This window comes from Cololabis saira, chromosome 24 (genome assembly GCF_033807715.1).
Source record: "Cololabis saira isolate AMF1-May2022 chromosome 24, fColSai1.1, whole genome shotgun sequence".
NCBI classification, from domain to species: Eukaryota; Metazoa; Chordata; class Actinopteri; order Beloniformes; family Belonidae; genus Cololabis; species Cololabis saira.
Window position 1 is genome coordinate 23576674 of NC_084610.1, and position 20866 is coordinate 23597539.

At 41.8% G+C, this 20866-nt stretch overlaps 1 protein-coding gene across 1 annotated transcript in view; it reads left to right on the plus strand.

The window, feature by feature from the left end:
* The window catches only part of LOC133425109 (interferon-induced very large GTPase 1-like), a 17102-nt gene extending 1718 nt beyond the window's left edge, over nt 1–15384 (plus strand). The window contains exons 2-6 of the mRNA XM_061715789.1: nt 2483–2570; nt 6456–6690; nt 6790–6969; nt 9965–10002; nt 10097–15384. Coding sequence (XP_061571773.1) covers nt 2483–2570; nt 6456–6690; nt 6790–6969; nt 9965–10002; nt 10097–14878 — 5323 coding nt within the window. The 3' untranslated portion in view covers nt 14879–15384. The remainder of the gene's footprint in view (nt 1–2482; nt 2571–6455; nt 6691–6789; nt 6970–9964; nt 10003–10096) is intronic.
* Nucleotides 15385–20866: the final 5482 nt, after the last annotated feature.

Here is a 20866-nt window from a genome sequence, read left to right on the forward strand (position 1 = left end):
CAGTCAGGAAGATAAAACTGAAGTCAGAAAAACTAACAAATCAGCAGCAGACGAGGATTCAAAGGAAGGTCTGGAGAATCATCTCCAGGAGGAATCTCAGGACCTGCTGATGGACACAGATACTAAAAACTATGTATCTGTCTATTTATTTAAAATGATGGTGCAGTTCTACACAGCCATCATTGAGTCCATCCTCCAGGACCTGAAGCCTCCAGGACCTGCAGCCTCCAGGACCTTTTATATTTGTATTGTATTGCACCAATCACCACAACAAATTCCTTGTGTGTGTTTAACAAACTTAGCAATAAACCCTTTTCTGATTCTGATTCTGATTCTGATTATAACACAAAAGTCAACCTTTTATAATTTGTTTAAAGACCATAGAATATCTAGTGAACATCATCATGCATAAATTACAAGGTCACTAAAATGAACAATATTTATTTTAATAAAACTATTATAAAACATGAAAACAACAGAGGATTCTGGGAAATTAAGTCCTACTCTATTCCCGTCTTCTACCACCCATATAAAAAAAAGATAATATGCATATTTTTACCCTCCCTGCGGTTATAGAAACCCAGTGAAATAAAGCAAAACATGCCTTTAACGGATTTTTAGAGAACCCTACATAGGTTTATATTGTTCATATTGTTATACTTATGAGAGAGGTGATCGAGGTGATGTTTTTTTTTAAATTTGTTTTAGTTGTTTTTGCAAGTTTCCTGTTAAGATGAGTATTTTTTAATGGATAATTATCCTCATTATCATATTCAAATATATCTATACGAGGAGGAGACAGGGTGGAGTGTTGTGCTCCCACATGTTTGCTCAATTCCACGTTGATTGTGATGTTCAAAGAAACGTGCGTGGATTTTGGCGTACACAGTTTTGAGAATCAGAATTTTTTTTTGCGTACGCAAGAATTCCATGCATGGATTTAGGTTGAATTCCACGCACTCTTTGTACATGAGGCCCCAGGTCTGGAGGGGGCAGGGGAGTTCAGCTAACCTGGAGAAAGTGTTCAACCATGTCCCTAGGGGACTCCAGGGAAGTTTGGTCTAACTGGGGGAGTCCAAGCGTCTCAGGGTCTTGGTAACGAAGGAGGGATGAATGGAACGGGCGGATCGGTGCGGCGTCGGCGGTGATGCAAATGATTCGTGAAATATAAGGCTCAGAAAAGAATGAATTATTCAAAAATAATCTGCTTCAGAAGTTTGTAACGATTTGTTCAGAACACAAACAATAGAGGGAGAGACAGAACGTGAATAAAGCAATTAACGTGCAGCAGAGATCGTCTGTGATGCAGAGTTCAAGGTGAACAACACAACCCTTGACTGTGTAGAGAAAATCCTTTTTTGGGACCTCCACATGATTCTAAGTTTTACCTACCCCACATAGACTAAGTTTTTCCTTCATCCGCGGACTTGAAGAAAAACACTGGAGTCAAAGTTCAGCTGGTGTTCCGTCCAAATACTGTGCAGGTCTTTATTGCAAGATTTACAATCAGCACCACACACAGGAGAGCCAGCATGGTCCCGGTACCAACTCTAAAACGTAGTAGATTTCCATTCTTATATACTTTTGAAGGATCTGGGGGCCAAGCCCCTGTATCCAACAGTATCCCTCAAAACTTCTCCTCATGTCAATTCGGCCAGTGGTACAGCAATAAATCATTCAACTTCTTACGACACTATCCACCCTCCCCAGCATCTTTTTTACCACCATAGGTGTCGTCTCCCACGTCTCGTGTCATTGCTCAAAATCTGGAGATCGTTTTGGCCCTCTCAGGGAGGATTCCCCGAGAGACACTTGTTTATTACTAAACTTGGTGTAAATTGTTCAAACAAAAGCTACCTCTCGACACCTGGGGTGATGTATGACGCTCCTTCTATCCAAGAAAGGGGAGATAATTTTGCACGTACACAGAGTGAGGCCTCTTTGCAAGAGGCCCATGCATGTGTTTCCTTCCAATCTGAGCAAATACAAGCAGATACTTTATAGCACACACATTCCTTTGCATAGAGTGATTCTTCATGGACACCAAAGCTTTAAAAACAACAATGATTATACAAAACTATTACTCTCTGGTACAAGGGAGGTGCAGATGGGGAGGAAAGACACACACACACCCCAACACACAGGGAGAGACACAGACGGAGAGAGAGTCACAGAGAGAGACACACACCCACACCTGCGTCCCTCAGGGGCACACATGCCAGAGAGATACAGACGCACACTGACCCTTTTTCTTCCTCCCTTAGCTTAAAGTTCATATAGCAATCATTTTGAAGTAGATGGTTCCCAGTGTTAGATTTCAACCAAATGATTATACATACATAAAAACAATTCCTCTACAACTGATGCGTTTCAGTGGAGTGTTATCGTTTCACAACAAGACTTCAGAAGCTGTTACTTGGACCTGTCAACCAATCACAGTCAAGCATCCACAGACAATTCTCTTTTCTCTCCATTTCTGCAGCATTCAGCTTCAAACACGTGATGATGTGATGTCTGAGGACCCTGGTGACTTCAGGGAAGTGATGACCTCCAGGAGTGACAACTATACTGTAAGTCAAACTGCTTCCAGTCTTAAATCACAACCTCCTTTGTTCCTGAATGAGAAACTCAAGAGTTCCTTGTACTTCAGCTGATGGAAGCAGAGATCTCTCTCTTTCAGAGAAAATTGTCACAGACAACGAATACATCATCATTCCAACAGACCAGTCAGTTCGTCTTGTTAAACCAATGCTAACACAGAAGGGCCAACTTTTGAAATTCCTAAATTGACCACCAGAGGCTCCAGAAGTGAGGCAGTCTTGTAGTCTGTAGAGGAAGAACCAGACAAACGCTCTGACGTCACCGACAGGGTTTCTGCAAACCGGTAGAAGGAGCAGGACTGGAAACCTCCTGGAAACCTCCTGGAACACGTCCACGTTATGTGGATGAAGGTGGTCGAGGCTGCAGGCTAAGCTGGCTGCTCCTGGTGGATCACCAGACTGCAGCAAGTCTTAACGTCTGACCAGGGATAGCTGCGGTAGGGGATCCTAGTTTTCCCTTATTTACCGTAGTTAGGGAGGTACCTACTTTGGGGCAGTGGTCTTCAACCACTGCAGGGGGTCCGCCAACTTAAAAAGAAATAAAGGCAATTTTAACCAAAATAATTTGTGAGAGTATAGGGCCCGATTTACTAAGATCCTAAATAAAGAGTACTAAATTGCGTGTGCACTGAAAAAGTTTGCACATGCTGTTGTTGTGTGTTTTGCGGGTGATCAACTAAGATTGCGTGTGCAATTGATAACAGGTGCAAACAGCAGTATTTAAATGAGGTGTTGCGCGTCTTACGGTTTGCGGTGCATACTTTGCGCCATGGAGAGTCTGGATGGAAAGCACGATATAGTCGATATAGCACGATATAGCAAGCGCAAAATGAAATTTGACGAGTTGGAGTTAGAGATATTAGTGGAAGAGGCAAATTGTTGTGCCGTATTCAGCACCCCTGCCGTGAAAAGCACCCCCTCGTATATTCAATGATAAGTAGACCAAGAAAAAAAACAACACACTGACACTTCAATATATTTATATATACACACTCACACAAACACATACTTAGGAGTTTATATTATATATATTGACAAATATTCTGGAAGACAACACAGTAAGTAGGCTATTAATTAATGACATCAATAACCATTTACCCGATTTTTGTTTTCTGTGACTGTGATTGTGGGAAAGTATGACTATTGTGGAATCCATGAGCACATTTAAACATGAATCATTAACACAAAACTGGACGCTAAACAGAACGTGACACGGAATGAGAATATAATTTTTGTCAGACAAGGGGGTTCTTTTCACGGCAGGGGTGCTGAATACGGCACAACACCGGGGTATGACAACTGCAGAACAAGTATAGGCGCACAATAAGAAACACTTTTTTCTCCATGAAAACACGTGATTTATTTATTATCACAAATAAAAAAATGAATGTGCCTCCTGTGGCAACCTTTTGCTGAATAATACTCGATTTAACATTCAAATAAAATATTTCTCCTTTTGCATGTGGAAAATCCTCGCCATCCTCACCCCATTCCTCAAATCAGGCACCAACAAGCATCCCTGCGTAATGCTGGGCAGATTAGCACCTTCCTTTCGAACGTATTAAATACAGACGCAATCACAATCCCCGCAAAAACTTTCAGGCTTGGTAAATCTCATTGCGCGTGATAAATGGACATATTTGCATTTTCCCCTCGCAGTATTTAGCGATTTCTGGCGGGTACGCCCCATATTGATTATTCATCAGGGCAAAAGTACTAAATGAATAGCGTGTGCTATTTTGCGCATTTGAGAGGCGCAGTCCTCTTTGCACGCTGTTAGTAGATCAGCTTGTGCATTGCTTTGCGGGTGATGTCAAGTTTGCACGTTTTTACGCACGCAAACCTTTAGTAAATCAGGCCCATAGTGTATATATTGAGATTGATTGAGAAAACCCCATTAACAGGCCATAATTATCTACTTTTGACAAAAACCTTTTAGTCTACAACTCTACATAAATGATTCCCATGATGTGAGTCATGTGACTAACATCAACTTTAGAGCGGAAAAACGAGCCTCATATGAAGTTGCTCTTCGCGTTACTCAGTGTAAAAAAACAAACACAATCGCTGAGCAATTGACTTTGCCTGCAGCCACTGATATGTGCAAGACCATGCTTGGGAATGATGAATGTGCAAATAAGTTGAAGACTGCGCCCTTGTCAGACACAACAATTGCTCGGCAAATTGCGGATATGGCATCGGATGTGAAGGTGCAGTTAATTGAAAAACTACAAACAGCGGAGGGATTTGCGCTCCAGTTGGATGAGTCAGTGGACATGTCCAAAGACGCACAGCTCTTGTGCGCTTTGTTGACAAAAAGGAAATGTGCTAGGAGTTTTTGTTTTGCAAGACGCTGCCTGAGCGCACTACAAGTGCTGAGATTAATGACAAGTGATTGATGACTTTTTTCGCGAGAATGAAATAAGCTGGGCAAAATGTGTTGGAATGTTTACAGACGCCATGACTGGTCAGAAAAGTGGTCTAATGATGCTTGACAAAAAAGTCGCCCCCAGAGTTATATGGACTCATTGCATTCTACACAGAGAATCTCTCGTCACTAAAGAAATGAGTGCTGACTTTGCTGACGTTATGGACATTGTTGTAAAAGCTGTCAATTGTCTTAAGAAGAGTGCTTACAAACTCGCCTCTCTGCGTCTCTGTGTGCCGCTACAGGAGAGGAACACAACACGCTCCTTTACCATTCTGAAGTCAGGTGGCTTTCCCGTGGATCAGTATTGGCACGCGTCTTTGAATTACCACGAATTATCCACGACTTTCTAGTGAGCAAAAAGCGCACGGAGCTGGCTGTGCCTTTCGGTGATAATGTGTGGGTGACTAAACTAAATTATCAAGCAAAGCTGAAGTAGAGCAGCTAATGTGCGACAAGCTGTTAGTGTGTGCTGTTAGAAACGTCTACTGCCATAGACGGGGCGGATGCAAAGGTAGCAGAGGTTGCTCAAGTTTTCAGTGTTCCAGTGTGGATCTTCATTCAGTTTCTGAATCTCAACCAGGTATGCCCACCCGAAGATCTCCGCTTAACCCTTTCGTATTCAGGAGGTGGAGACGCACAACAAAGGGCTGGAAGTGCAAGCGATGCATCTCTGGATCAGAGCTCTTGAAAAGAGTTGACCCGTGTCCATACCTACTAGGGATGCAACGGTTCTCGGTATAAAACTGAACCATTCGGTTAAAATTTATGTTGTCATGAGGGTTGTCCTGAGGGTTGTCCACATGGATGTTAAAATCACCAACAATGATTATCAACACCGATCACAGACAGCAATTCACTGAAATCATCAGAGACGTTTCACAGTATTTGGAGGTGGGGGGCTGTAAACATTCAGAGTCAGGACTTTGGATGAGGCCTTCAGCTGTACAGCCAGGTATTTAAGACTGAAAACTTCCAGGAGTTAACTTCTTACGTTGAAATGAATCATTAAATAAGACTGCAACCCCACCCCCCCACATCCTCCTCCTCCGGGGATTTGGTGGTTAAACGTGACAACCAGTCCCATCTTTCTCCTTAAGACCTGACTGAATGTCACCAAAGACATGCTGATAACCGCTCAGCACAGTAGTCTGTTTCCTGCTGCGATACAAGGGTTATCAGGTTAAACGATCTGAAGTCTATCGGAGATTGGTGTTGTGATGAGACGATGGACCACACATTCGGGTGACTTGGACAGTGCTGATCCACAACACTACCAAAAGACCAAAAGAGTACTGATCGCAGGCTTTGAGTATTGCACGTTAGGAAACGCTGGTCTGTAACCCATTTTCAGATTTTTTTCAGATTTTCAGATGTCAAGAATTCAGATTTTAAGACTTAATTTATGATAATTTCTTTCTATAAAGGAGGTAAAGATGTGGTTGAAGGGCATTTTGGAGAAATTGGACTCCAGAGGGCTGAAGGAATTCAAGTGGTACCTGGTGAATGCAGATCCATCAAAGGATGGTTTCAAACCGATCCCAGTGTATCGTCTGGAGCGTGCGGACAGATTGGACACAGTAGATCTGATGGTGCAGAGGTTCTCCTCAAAGACCAGAGAGGTGGCCGAGACGGTTTTAAAGAAGTTACAAAGTGATAAAGGTCTGTTGTAGAGAAGGAAAAACATCAAAACCATCTTACTATGAAGATTTGATCCTGTTTAAACAATAACTGATGATAACTTGTTTCATTGACCTCCAGCAGAAAAATCCTTGCCGGAACCTTTTTTCCAGGAAGATCCAATCTTTCCAGCTGGTGCAACAGGTAAATGGTCCCGGTCACTTCACAAAGATTCACTTCACAAAAACTGTGAAATGGATGGACAGGAACACTTTGACAACACTTTGACAAACAAAGGAAAACACATATTCAGTGCCAACTGTCCACATTCGTTCTCAAACATTTTTTATGGTCAAATGAAGGAAATTAGCTTCACAGCCTCATTATAAAAACCACCAAACTGTAACAGCGCCTCGTCAGATTCACAGTCAAAAGGCAACTTAAAGGGAATTTTACACATGTGGCTCTAAATAAATGTTGGAATACGTACGGGGGACCGGAGAGAGGGAACCCCCCAACAAGGAGACACCCATGTGGGCCTGACAACGGGAGGCTACAGACCCAGGCATCCCATTCATCCATCAACCCATCATCCATCAATCCATCCATCTTCCTTCCATCCATCCATCCATCCATCCATCCATCCATCCATCCATCCATCCATCCATCCATCCATCCATCCATCCATCCATCCACGTCCAAATTGAGAGGACGTTTCCCACTTCCCATGGTGAAACATATAAACATATAAACATATAGATATATAAACATATAAACATATAAAGTGCGCAGGCGCAGGCACAACAGATAGACAGACGTTCTTAAAAAGTTTCACATAAAATAAATACAACACAACACAACATTTACTAGTACTAGGGATGAGTGCAAATGGCAATTATTTACATAAACAGTAAACAGTGAGTAAAGTGTCATGGGAGGGGGCTTGGGGGGATTTCAGTTCAGTTCCTTGTCAGTCTGGAGGAACTGGCTGGGGGGAGTGAGGGGAGAGAATTTAGCCTCCTGACTGCTGGGTGTGTGAAGCTATTTCTGAGTCTGGTGGTGCGGCAACGGAGGCTCCTGTACCTTCTACCTGAGGGTAGGAGGCTGAACAGACTGTGTGCGGGGTGGCTGGTGTCGCTCGCAATGGAGATAGCTCGCAATGGAGGTGAGGCGGGTGGTGTAAATGTCTTTCACGGAAGGGAGTGGGGCACATATGATCTTCCCAGCTGTGTGCACTATGCGTTGCAGTGCTTTCCTGCTGTATTCAGTACAGCTACCGCCCCACACAGTGATGCAGCTGAACAGGATGCTCTCAATGGTGCCCTGGTAGAAAGTCTTCAGGATGGGTGTGGGAGCTCAATTCAATTCAAATTCAAATTGGCTTTATTGGCATGAATGATAACCATTGTTGCCGAAAGCATACATACAATAAATCACAACACAATCAACACACGAAACTGTAGGGTCCAACCCCAAAACCTGAGGTGAACCCGAGTAGCCAACCACAAACAGGCAGGAGACCAGATGATTGAAATAAAATCTTTTAAGCCTGGGCTGGCGATTAGTGGCAGCTGGGGTAGATGGCAGATGAGCAGCACCTGTGCTGCTGGCTCTCCCAGCCAGAGGAGGAGGACTCCTAACAGAAACACCAATACAATTACAACAAATACCCAACACCAAATACCTAACACATGTATACGTGTTATGTCTTTATCACCACCCGTTCAAAAGTTTTGGCAGAGAATAAGGACTATCAAATATTGACCAATCAGAAGAACGGGCGGGGCTAATTTGCACCAATTATGTTCAAGGACTCAATACTGAGTCCGATGACACAACCCACGACTCTATGTCAAACCATTCAAAAGTTATGGCAGAAAGTAGGAACTATCAAATATGGAGCAATCAGATGAAGGGGGTGCGATAAAGCGGCTATCACTCCCTCCTGTTGTCCTTGCTGCGGATGATTAGATAGCAGCTGGATGAGGGGACAGCAGCTGGATGAGGAGATAGCAGCTGGATGAGGGGACAGCAGCTGGATGAGGAGATAGCAGCTGGATGAGGGGACAGCAGCTGGATGAGGGGACAGCAGCTGGATGAGGAGATAACAGCTGGATGAGGGGACAGATGGATGAGGAGATAACAGCTAGATGAGGGGACAGCACTTGGCTTCCTTCAACTTCGGATCGGTTTTCGCGTTCACTTCGAGGCAAAGCAGGGTCCCGGTTCGGCTTTCTGGGCTCGGAACCGGTCACTCGTGCGCTGCCAAACGGACGCTCCTTCGATCACGAAAGGAGAAAGCTGGCCCTTGGTTGGTCCTGGTGCTACAGCAGAGACCTGTAGGGGAGAGGAAAAGCAGAAAAGAGAGAAGAGAGACCAGAGAGAGGGGGACCTTCTCTTTTATAGCTGCGCCCAGGAAGTCCATGCTCCTTCCTGCAGCTTGAGGTTCTTGTCTAATCAGAGTGTAGTCCCTTATCACCAAGGGGCCACATATGCAAATCCTGGCTGGGCTTCGTGTCCAGGGGTTTTTCTGTTGCTCCAAGCCGTGTGGCCACGGTGTTGTAAACTTTAGTCCAGGTTTCTGGCTGGGGAAATTTCCATTGCCCCTTTTGTTCTCCAGACCACGCTGGAGGTGTCATAAAACTTTAGGGTGGCTTAGGTCGAAGGCCGGAAATCCGGCCTTCAACTGGTCAGAGCCTGACTGTTCCATAATCACACATGAATTCATAATCACAGGGCAGTGGTCCAACACACACAAAAGAAATTCACTCCCAACAGTAAGTCAAACTCTGTCATGATAGTCAGATATGGTCCTCTCCTTCAGCTTGTTAGCTTTGGGCTATTCTGGTTGACAAGTTAAGCCTCAAAACTACAGATAAATCTTTGTTTTAGTCAGCAGAAGCAACTTTGAACAATGACATATGGTGAGAGACTCACAACTCTTTTAATTTCATGCTTTTTTATGTTCTGGTTTATTCCAGCACTTCAGAGTCAAAAAATGGGGAAGAAATGACGGAGCATCGTGCGTAGGCCAGTTAAGATTAGTTCAGCATGTGTATGTAGGGTTTATCTCCCCCTCAGCTGCATTTGTGTGGTAGTCTGACTATGAGGAGTTTACTCTAGTTCAGTTAGGCCTTCAAAACATCCATCCTTAATACTATTTATTTTGCCTTCGTAAAGAACTCTCTTCGACATTAAAAGGGCATCTTTCCTTCTTATATCCATCCACCTTAGAAGTAGGTGGGGCTGCACCTGAAACCTTTACACTACTGCCAATAATCCCACATAACACAGATCTTTTCTTCCTGGTTGGCAGGTACCTTCGATGTGGGTCTCTGTGGAAATGAGAAGAAGGTAAGATATTTTGTTCAAAGAATGTTTCTGATGCAGTATTCTTCTCACATAAAAGAGAGACAGAGAGGATAAAGGTTTTTTAATATTTTTACAGCAACCAAGAAATATTTCTGAAGAAAACAAAAAGACACAAAGAGAAGAGTTTGAAGACGTACTCAGCAGACTTCACCTTCTGGACAGATATCAACACAAGTTTTCACCAGCAGATCTTGCTAAAATATGTCCATCTGTGAAACAGAGCAATGACACATGTGAGAAAGATCTGGCCCAAACTTTCCTTCAGAAGTTGATGATGTTAGATTACAGAGCCAGATACATCTCTGTACGGAAAAACAGTTCTAAGGTGAACCGGTCCGAGTCTCTTCAGGTTTCTGACAGTGATGATACAGATGACAGTGACTTAGATGCTTTGTTTAGCACCGTTGTCATAGATCAGTCAAAACAGTCTCATGTACATCCAATGGATGTTCAGATGGCAGTATTTCACTGTTCGGACAGCTTCCTTAGGCAGAACATGATCACAAAGTTGTCTCAGTGCCAGTACGCTCTACCTTTACTTGTTCCTGACCCTGCTGGATCAGATATTGAGTGTCCCCTGTGGGCCTTCAGACAAATAAATAAAACATGGAAGATCAGATATGATTCAAACACTGTTATCATGAAGAGCATGCCAATCTGCAAAGCCAACATTCCCATGGTGACATTTCTCCGTCTGGGTTCATTGTCTCAGTCTAAATCTCAGCTCATGAACAGGCTAATCAATGAACGTCACAACATGTTCTTCCATCGAAACTGTCCAGGCAGCACCAAAACTCGTCATCTGATGGACGGTGTAGCAGAGATTGCTTGGTACTGTCCTGCTGGAAAACCAGATGATTCCTTCACAGACTGTATTGCTTTCTGTAATCTTCATGGAGATTCTCTATCGATTGACAAACAACGTAAAATACTGATCAAAATATCTTCAGTTATTGTTGTTCTTGTGCCAAATCTGAAAAAAAAACAAGAAAGTAGTGCAGTCATGTCGACTCTTTACAAGTCTGAAAAACCTCTAGTTGTCCTTGTTGCTGATGATGACTTTAATGCAACTGAGATGAAACCACAAAAATACAAACTGGGCCTGAAAGACAGAAACCAGTCTGATGTTTGTGAAGAGCTGAAACAGATTATTGGAAAGGTTCTGTCTGGACTTCGTACATCCTTCCAGCTTGAATCAATAGCTGAGGTCCCTGGAGTCAGAGTGGATGAAAATGACCCAGTCTGCCAAGAAGGGAAATCTGCTGCCATGGAAATATCAAAGCTGATTCAGGGGATGGATGTTTCCAGGATCAAAGATTATCTTCTTCCATGTCAAGGCCAGCTTTGGCATGAGTGGTCCAGAATAAACAAAGAACTGTATCACAAAGGAACCACTGAGGAAGAAAAGAGCCAGAAGGAAAAGCGTCTGATGAAGCTGCGGGAGAAACAATGGGCTGTTTCCTGTAGTAAACTGATAGAGTCAATCACTAAAAACCTCATGAGTTTGCCACCAGAAGTCAAAGCTTTTTACCTTAAATGGACTCAGATCCAAATAGATGCCCTTTCCACAGATTATCTATCTTTAATTCTCCAAGAATATGATCTAAAGTGGTCCGAGGTCCTGGCTTTAAAAAACAACCATGACAAGTCATTTTTGTTAAAGAAAAAGCAAACTGAGCTTAAACTGTTGTCAGAAAAGCTTCAATCAGCAACGTTTGGTTTGGAGCACATCTTCAGAGAGATGGGACAGATCTATGAAGCCCACAAATCTCAGGAGAAACAAACACGGAGGTCAAAGACTGAGTGGGATAAATACCCTGAACTGGTGGCAGATCTGATGATATCAGGACACCCGATGGAGCTGATGGATGGAGATGCAGGTCACGTGCCTTTAACGTGGATCTCTAGTGTTTTACAAGAAGTCATCTACAAACTGGGAGACCAGAGAGTTTTCGTCTTGTCAGTTTTGGGGGTACAAAGCAGTGGAAAGTCAACAATGCTGAATGCCATGTTTGGGTTGCAGTTTGCAGTGAGTGCTGGCAGGGGCACCAGGGGTGCCTACATGCAGCTGGTCAAACTGTCAGACGAAATCAAGGAACGCTTCAAGTTTGACTACATTCTAGTTGTGGACACTGAAGGACTTCGTGCTCCTGAGCTGGAAAGTGACAACTCTCTTAAACACGACAATGAACTGGTGACGTTTGTTTTTGGTCTGGGAAACTTGACACTCATCAACATCTTTGGTGAGAAGCCAGCTGAGATACAAGATGTCCTGCAGATTGTTGTTCAGGCTTTCATGAGGATGAAGAAAGTAAACCTCTATCCAAGTTGTGTGTTTGTTCACCAGAATGTTACAAGTATTGCAGCTGCAGAGAAAAACATGGACGGAAGGAGACGGTTGCAAGAAAAACTGGACAAGATGGCTCAACTAGCTGCCAAAGAGGAGGGGTGTGATGCTGAGTGCTTCAATGATGTCATTGAATTTGATATTCAAAAAGATGTGAAATACTTTGCCCAGCTGTGGGAGGGAAGTCCACCAATGGCTCCTGTGAATCCAGGTTACAGTGAGAGTGTCCAAGAACTGAAGAACCTCATCCTGTCCAAAGCTTCAGCGTCTGCTGGGATCACTCTCTCACATTTCAGCAGCAAAATCAAGGACCTGTGGACCGCCCTGATGAATGAAGACTTTGTGTTTAGTTTCAACAAGGCACAAGAAATTGCAGCGTACAGAAGACTTGAGGTCCAGTATGGGAACTGGACCTGGGACCTGAGGACCGAGATGCTCACCATTGAGAATCAGATTTATCCCAAAATTGAAAAGGGACAAATACACAAGGTTGAACTCAGTTATCTTTCTAAAGAAATGAGCAAAAGATTTGGTGAAATAACAAAAAACATGTCTGTCTTTTTTGACATAGATGTAGACAAAGAGATCTTGGCTCAGTGGCGAGTCCGATTTGAAATCAAAATAAAGGAGTTTCATGACGAGCATGTGAGTGGAGTCAAAAGAAAACTGGATGAAGTTATCCAGCAGAATAAAGCTCGGAAAAATATTGATGAGAAGACAAGAGAATATGAAAAACAGCTGCTGCAGAAGAGCAAAGAGCTCGCCCACCAGTTGAAAGACAAGGCAAAAGATGAAGAAGAACTGAAACAACAGTTTGACTCAGTTTGGGGAGGCTGGGTAACTGACTTTACTAAAGGTACAAAACCCATTGAGGACATCAACTTGGAAGAAGATCAGAAAGATGTTCTTCAGCATCTTGGATTTGATTGGTTCCTCATTGATGAGTCAAAAAAGAGTGGGAGATATAAAAAGCTGTCAGAACTAGGGAATTACTGTGATTACATAACACACAAGAAATCCCAAAGGACAAAAACACCCAGTTTTTACCCAAGCCAAGTAAACATGTATACAAAGTTTTGTAATGTCTTCACAACAGAACCAAAAGTAGGGTTTGAAGAACAGAAACTGATCAGATCCCTCGTTAATGATGTTGAACAGAAGTCCCTGAAGTACATTCAGAGTAAGCCTGTAGCAACTCAAGGGTATAGTTCAGCTTATCTGCAAGAAATGGCTGATTCTGTTAAACAGGCAGTGACAGAATTAAATGCAGATAAGACATTTGCACTTAAGAAGGAGTTTACAGTGGATCTGTCTCTGTATGTCTTTGACAAGGCAGAAAGCTGGATTTTAAAATCCCATAAGACATACAAAGAGAAAAATGATGCTCTGACCTATTTGTACACCAAGAAAAAGGGATATTACAACATTTTCAGGAGCTACTGCAGAGGAAACTCATCTGCTGTGGTGTTTGCTGAACTGATCTGTGAAAGACTGAAGGTTTCTGCTGTTGAGGCCGTCTGTAACACGACTGCCATCCATCTTGCTGGCGGTATGAGATCTAACTTCCCAGCATTCGATGGAAACAGGCTGACCCTGGAGAAATATGTGTTGAAGTCACTAGCAGAGAAAGAAGACTTCAGAAGGTTCATCACCTACATCACAAATCCAAGGAAACAAGTGGAGGAATTCATAAAAGAAGAAGTAAAGAAATACATCTTCATGGAGCACAAATATGATTCCCTGAAAAAACTCCAGAGAAATGTGGATGACATTGATAAACGTGTCAGTGAAGCTTTATTTGAAGCAACATACCAAGTCAAGACCAAGAAAGGAGACATAGAAATGTGGGTGAAGGAATTTTCGAGATCGCTGGACAATAAACTGACACTTGATACCATCAGTTGTCAAAACTTCAGTGACATAAACACTTTTGACTTTCTTAAAGAAGAGACTGAGCAAGGTCTTAAATCCATCATCAAGGAGATGAAGCACCTCTCTCTGGAGGAAGTGACAGAGTTCAGACTGAAACCTGATGAAATCCTCATTGAACAGCTGTGTAACGTCTGCTGGGAACGTTGTCCCTTCTGTGCAGCTGTTTGCACCAGCGCAGTCGCAGACCACATTAGGGACAAAGAAAAGGACAAACACAGTGCACCTTTTCATCGACCAATTGGAGTTAAGGGCCTATGTTTAAAAGGCACAGTGGATCTGATCATTGATTTCTGCACCACTTTAGTGGAGAGTGACAGACGTTTCTACCCCAGTCATGATTCAGAAGAGACTGTTCCTTATAAACGGTATCAAACTGCAGGGAGGAAGTATAAATCATGGAGGATTAATGCTGATGAATCCAAGCTGGCCTACTGGAAATGGTTTGTGTGTCGCTTTCAGATGGACCTGGAAGATCACTATCAGATGAAATTCCAGGGTCATGGAGAAATTCCTTGTGAATGGAAGAACTGCAGTAAAGAGGAAGCTATTGAAAGTCTTGATGAAATGTCCAGATTGTGAGGAAACTGCACGTGTGATTAAAAAAGAAGAAAAGGGATCTAATTCAAGCCTTTCACCTTTAGACTTCTTAGATCTGTCTGCTTATACTGAATAATCACAAATACTTAAGATGAAGCATCTCCAAAGAAAACAGCAGTTATTTACTTACAGGAAAATCAATGTTAGCCATGACTTTCTTTCTTTATCCTGTTTTGTCTTTTAACTAATGCTAATTAATGTGATCAAGCATGGCATTAAGATTGTAGGTTTGTTTTGGATGGAAATAAATAATTAAATAATTAAATACTTAGCAAATGTTGAAAATGTCTCTGAATTACTTTATTTGACAGAAATCATATCAGCTAAAATAACTGTCAGATTTTACGTCATGTTTCTAGTTTCATCTGTCTGATTACATGAATTCAGAAAAGATCACATTTATTTGAAATTATGTTTTTTATCAGCTTAATTAAAGAAAACGTGATTGAGCTGCAACAAGTTTTTTTCATGTTTATACATTTTCCATGTTTCCAGTTTGTATTTTTGTTTTTAAACAACTTTTCCAATAAACTGAGTTTTAACATTTGGATCTTAAAAATGTATTAATGTTCTCAAGTTATTGTTATATTCAGTTATCCAGTTGTTCCTTTAAAATGTTATATTTCTTTTGTCTCATTAAACTCTTATGAACATCCAAATAAATGTGAATCTTTGTTTAAATACACAAACTGTGAAAAGAATATTTGACAAACACTTTATAATCAGAATACAGCATGAAGTCAGGAACTGGGATATTGATCTGATCAGATTCAGCTGGTTTGGTGATATCAAAGAGGGACTGGTTTCACAGCTGGAGACCACCCACAGTTTTTAATCAATTCATTTCTGTATATCCTTGACGTCAAAAAAACCCTTCGTTGAGTACAATCTTCCTGTAAACAACTTTAATTTTGTACTATTTATTTAATTTTTTTTATTTTATTAGTTTGCACACAATAAAAGTAGCACTTGCAATCAAAACATTAAAACAAATGTGACAGGAGAGGTCAAAAAGCCAACAGGCTTATGCAGCGAAACCTCCCCTCAATTTAGGAAATAAAACAGTCATTACAAAAAACAAAAACACAACAAGACGAAGACTATAAACAAAAAACAAAGAAGGTTAGACTACATAGTTACAGATCATCAACACAAAAAATAAACAAAAACAAACAAACAAACAAAAAAATCAACAAAGAAAACTTATGACATTTTTTAAATGTGAATTAAATGAGATGATACATTTCTTTTAAAAATCTGTAGAGAAGCAGAGCTTTTGATAATGTGAGATTTGGAGTTCCATATCTGTTACCGCGATATCTGAGGGAAAACTGGCCGTGTTTAGTTTTATAAAAAAGAAGATGAAGATGATTAACCTGTCTAGTATTATATGAATGTATTTGAGAATTATATTTGAAAAAATTACTAAACGATAGTGGTAAAGAAAAAGGCAAAAACATATGTTTGTATAAAAACACACATATCTGATGAATATTCATGTCATATACTGAAATAATTTTGAGTTTTCTGAACAAAGGAGTAGAGGGTTCCTACTATAGAACTTTAAGTTACAGAAGTTAATATTCTTGGGTCTGTTTAAGGAGATTTAAACAGCAGCCTCAGCAAAGAGGTCCAGACCACCTCTCTGGAAACCTCGTCCTCCTCCAGAAGAAACCAAACTGTCCTGGATCTGCCGGAGTCTCCGTGTGACTGGACGTGTCAGGACTCAAACTAACCAGATAAAAACCACCTCAACTGGCTCTGGTCAATGTGTTGCACTTTATACTCATAATTCATTTTCTAAACAATGATAAGTTGCTTTTTTATTTTAGTGAGAACAACATGTGACAAATGGATGTAATGGGTACATTTTATATTATTTTGCTCAACAGAACATTTCAAAGAATAAAAATAGATTTTCCATTTATTATTATCATTTCCTCCAATAACTGGCCATGTTTCAGGTTTTATCTTCAACCAGGATATTAAATACTGAGACTTTGGTTTTCCTGCCACATTCTCGAATAATTAATGAAATATATTTAAAGTGTTCTGATAAAGGGTGACAACTTATGAATTTGTAGATTCTTCCTGTGATCATTGGAGACCTAAATGTACGATGAAACAACAGTTATAAATGTGAAAGGAACTGATGACACAGAGGAACCAAGATGTCCTAAAGAGAGATAATAACTAATGATGCTCATGTTAACAGCGTGGTTTCTGTCTCCATTCAGAAGTTACTACAAGGTAGAATACAAGAATCTAGAAATACTTGAATCTAACACGAATACAATTACACCTGAAGGATGTTCACGGACTAAGAATCAGGGGAAGATAAATTGTGAGTCAGTTATGCTTCATTGTTTCATAATCTGGGACATTCAGTCAAAACTACACTATGTTGCAGTACTGCTTCTGACCACACGAGGGCTGCATGTCGTGGGAAGGTTCACGAATCATATCTTTGCATTAGACACTGAAGTGTCTCAAGTGAGACAAAGACTTGGTACAAACATGACATGAATATGAATATCAGTATACACATGTAGGCAGTTTTGCTGGTCATGTATGATATATAAACACAACATTTCAGATACTATATTTAGACACAAGATCATTTCATCTAGAAGACACAGTTCTGTATTCTGGAGTAAAGACTTTTCATATTTGATATATGTGTTTTTTATATCCACAACATCATGTACCTGTGACAGTCAGCAAAGACTTGTTTACATCAATAAAGATGAAGATATTTATCATAATACATAACCGTGTGTGTGTGTGTGTGTGTGTGTGTGTGTGTGTGTGTGTCGGCTCTGTCCTGGGCTGCAGTCTCCATCCCGTGGAGGTGGTGGGGGAGAGGAGGATGATGGCTAAGCTGATCCATCATGATTCCCCCCCCCCCTCCCTTCATGAGACTGTTAGAACCCTGGAGATCCATCAGCTCCATCAGCACCATGGAGAGCTCCATCAGCTCCATCAGCACTATGGAGAGCTCCATCAGCACCACGGAGAGCTCCATCAGAACCATGGAGAGCTCCATCAGCTCCATCAGCACTATGGAGAGCTCCATCAGCACCACGGAGAGCTCCATCAGAACCATGGAGAGCTCCATCAGCTCCATCAGCACCATGGAGAGCTCCATAAGAACCATCAGCACCATGGAGAGCTCCATCAGCTCCCTCAGCACTATGGAGAGCTCCATCAGAACCATCAGCACTATGGAGAGCTCCATCAGCACCATGGAGAGCTCCATCAGAACCATCAGCACCATGGAGAGCTCCATCAGCACCATGGAGAGCTCCATCAGAACCATCAGCACTATGGAGAGCTCCATCAGACTCCACAACCAGGCTGATCACCGTAGCTAACGGACAATAATAACAAGATGTGCAATATCTCTCTACCTCATACACATCCTACCTGCTTTTTTTGCACTGTTTTCCTTTTTTGTATCGTACTGTAGATACACTGTATATACTGTTTATATTTTGTAATTATATATTTACTTTTTTATCCTTTTTTCGCTGCATGTGTGTGTTATGTGTACTGCTGCTGAATTTCCCCACTGAGGGATGAATAAAGGACAATCTAAACTAATCTATCATAGCATTCTCTTGTCCCGGAAAACTTCCGTCCGTCCTGTTCTGGTGGGTTTCAGGAGGACACAGGTTGGTGCTGGTTGGTTTCAGGAGGACACAGGTTGGTGCTGGTGGGTTTCAGGAGGACACAGGTTGGTTCTGGTGGGTTTCAGGAGGACACAGGTTGGTTCTGGTGGGTTTCAGGAGGACACAGGTTGGTGCTGGTGGGTTTCAGGAGGACACAGGTTGGTGCTGGTGGGTTTCAGGAGGACACAGGTTGGTGCTGGTGGGTTTCAGGAGGACACATGTTGGTGCTTTTCTCACAAACTCTCAACAGTTTGAATAGCTTCCTCTTCACTGTAGTTTCTCACCAGAAATTTCTGATGTACCTGTCGCCTGTCTCGTTCTTTGGCACAAATCTGTTGTGGATATCAGGCAGAGAACCCAGAAACAGAGAAGGTTCCTGCAGACAGGCGACAGGTACGTGAGTACATTTTGTGTGCTTCACAAATGCCGTTATTAGATAAGCTCTTTGCTATTTTTACTAGGAACTGCAGTGTTTTACTCTCCGACTCGTGAACTATAGTCTGGTTGTCAATTTCCTTGCAACAAGTTGAGATAATTTTAAATTTGCGTTGTTTTTGTTCTTAAAGGAGCCGTCTGTAAGAAATGTCCAAAACTGGTACTGCAGTCACTTTCAAAATATTGTTGAGCGGCGTGTACCCTCCCCCTCCTCCCCCCGACCAGAGGTTGCCAGGTAGGCTGCAGAATGCAGCAGGAACGTAGGCTGCCATGGCTGCGATAATTAAAGCCGAGCTGGCAACCCGGATGCCGAAACAATACTGACTTGGTGATTGGGAGATAGGTGGAGGGTGGAGCTTCAGAAACAATACTGACTTGGTGATTGGGAGATAGGTGGAGGGTGGAGCTTCAGAAACAATACTGACTTGGTGATTGGGAGATAGGTGGAGGGTGGAGCTTCAGAAACAATACTGACTTGGTGATTGGGAGATAGGTGGAGGGTGGAGCTTCAGAAACAATACTGACTTGGTGATTGGGAGATAGGTGGAGGGTGGAGCTTCAGAAACAATACTGACTTGGTGATTGGGAGATAGGTAGAGGGTGGAGCTTCAGAAACAATACTGACTTGGTGATTGGGAGATAGGTGGAGGGTGGAGCTTCAGAAACAATACTGTCTTGGTGATTGGGAGATAGGTGGAGGGTGGAGCTTCAGAAACAATACTGACTTGGTGATTGGGAGATAGGTGGAGGGTGGAGCTTCAGGCCAAAACAAACTTTTTAAACTGGGATATCCTGGCTTGAGTGCTGTTGTCAGTGACATAAGTATTTGAAATGAACATGATTTTTAAATGTCTGTTGACATATCGGGGTCATTTTATGATTCATTTTATTATTGCTCTTACATACAGCTCCTTTAAATAATCTCTTACTTAGTAACTAGTAGTTGTCACACATCTGACAAGATTGTTTCATACAACTGTTACAGAAATGTGGGATTTTGTGAAGCTGGAAACTATAAACACTGATTTGTTATTTGTCTTTTCATTTGATTCTCATTGGACAAAACCTCCATCTTCATCTGCATTGTCCTCTTGGGGTGTTAGTAGCCAGGGGAGCCAGGTGATACTGACTATGATTTACAGAAGTAGAGGCCTTTTTTCTTTCATCTTTCTCTCACTTTTATTTATCTTTTCTGCTGCGGTTGCAGCTAAACTCCATGAATCTTACTGAGGAAGATCATCATTCCTGCAGATGATGCTGTCATGTATTTGAGCATTATGGTGAATATTGACATCTTTAATTTGATTTTTGATGTGTCTTTTTACGATTATCTTCTTATTCGCAAAGGATAAAAATGATCTAAGGACCTGCAGTGATTTGTAAAAATCACGGAGGAATCAGTGATTTTAATCCCATGCGAACGCACTTGTTTTTGATTTCTAAAGTGAAAATTCCCCACAAATTAACTATTTTAGCGAACAACAAGGTCACAAGATCATAAATTTAATCCCATCCGGTTACACGTCAGTATTGTGTGCATGCTTTAAAAAATAAATTCCTCTCATTGCCTTTTCTGCCTCTTTCCGAGAGTAATATTTGAAATTGCGGTACATAGTTAAATATTATATCACAACAGCCTAAATCCAGCCCATATAGTGTAATGATCTGATGTTTTTAGCTGAGAAACTTAGGGAAATGAATGAACATTAAGCTTCACACTGAGACGTATGAAACCAGAAGTCCAGATCAGCACAAGAGCGACAATGAGATGAAGACACGTGTGACGGCATCAAGCAGTTAGAAACTGTTGATCTTTCATCAAGCTCAAAGCCTCTGACAGCACAAAACCTTTAGGGCTTTAATG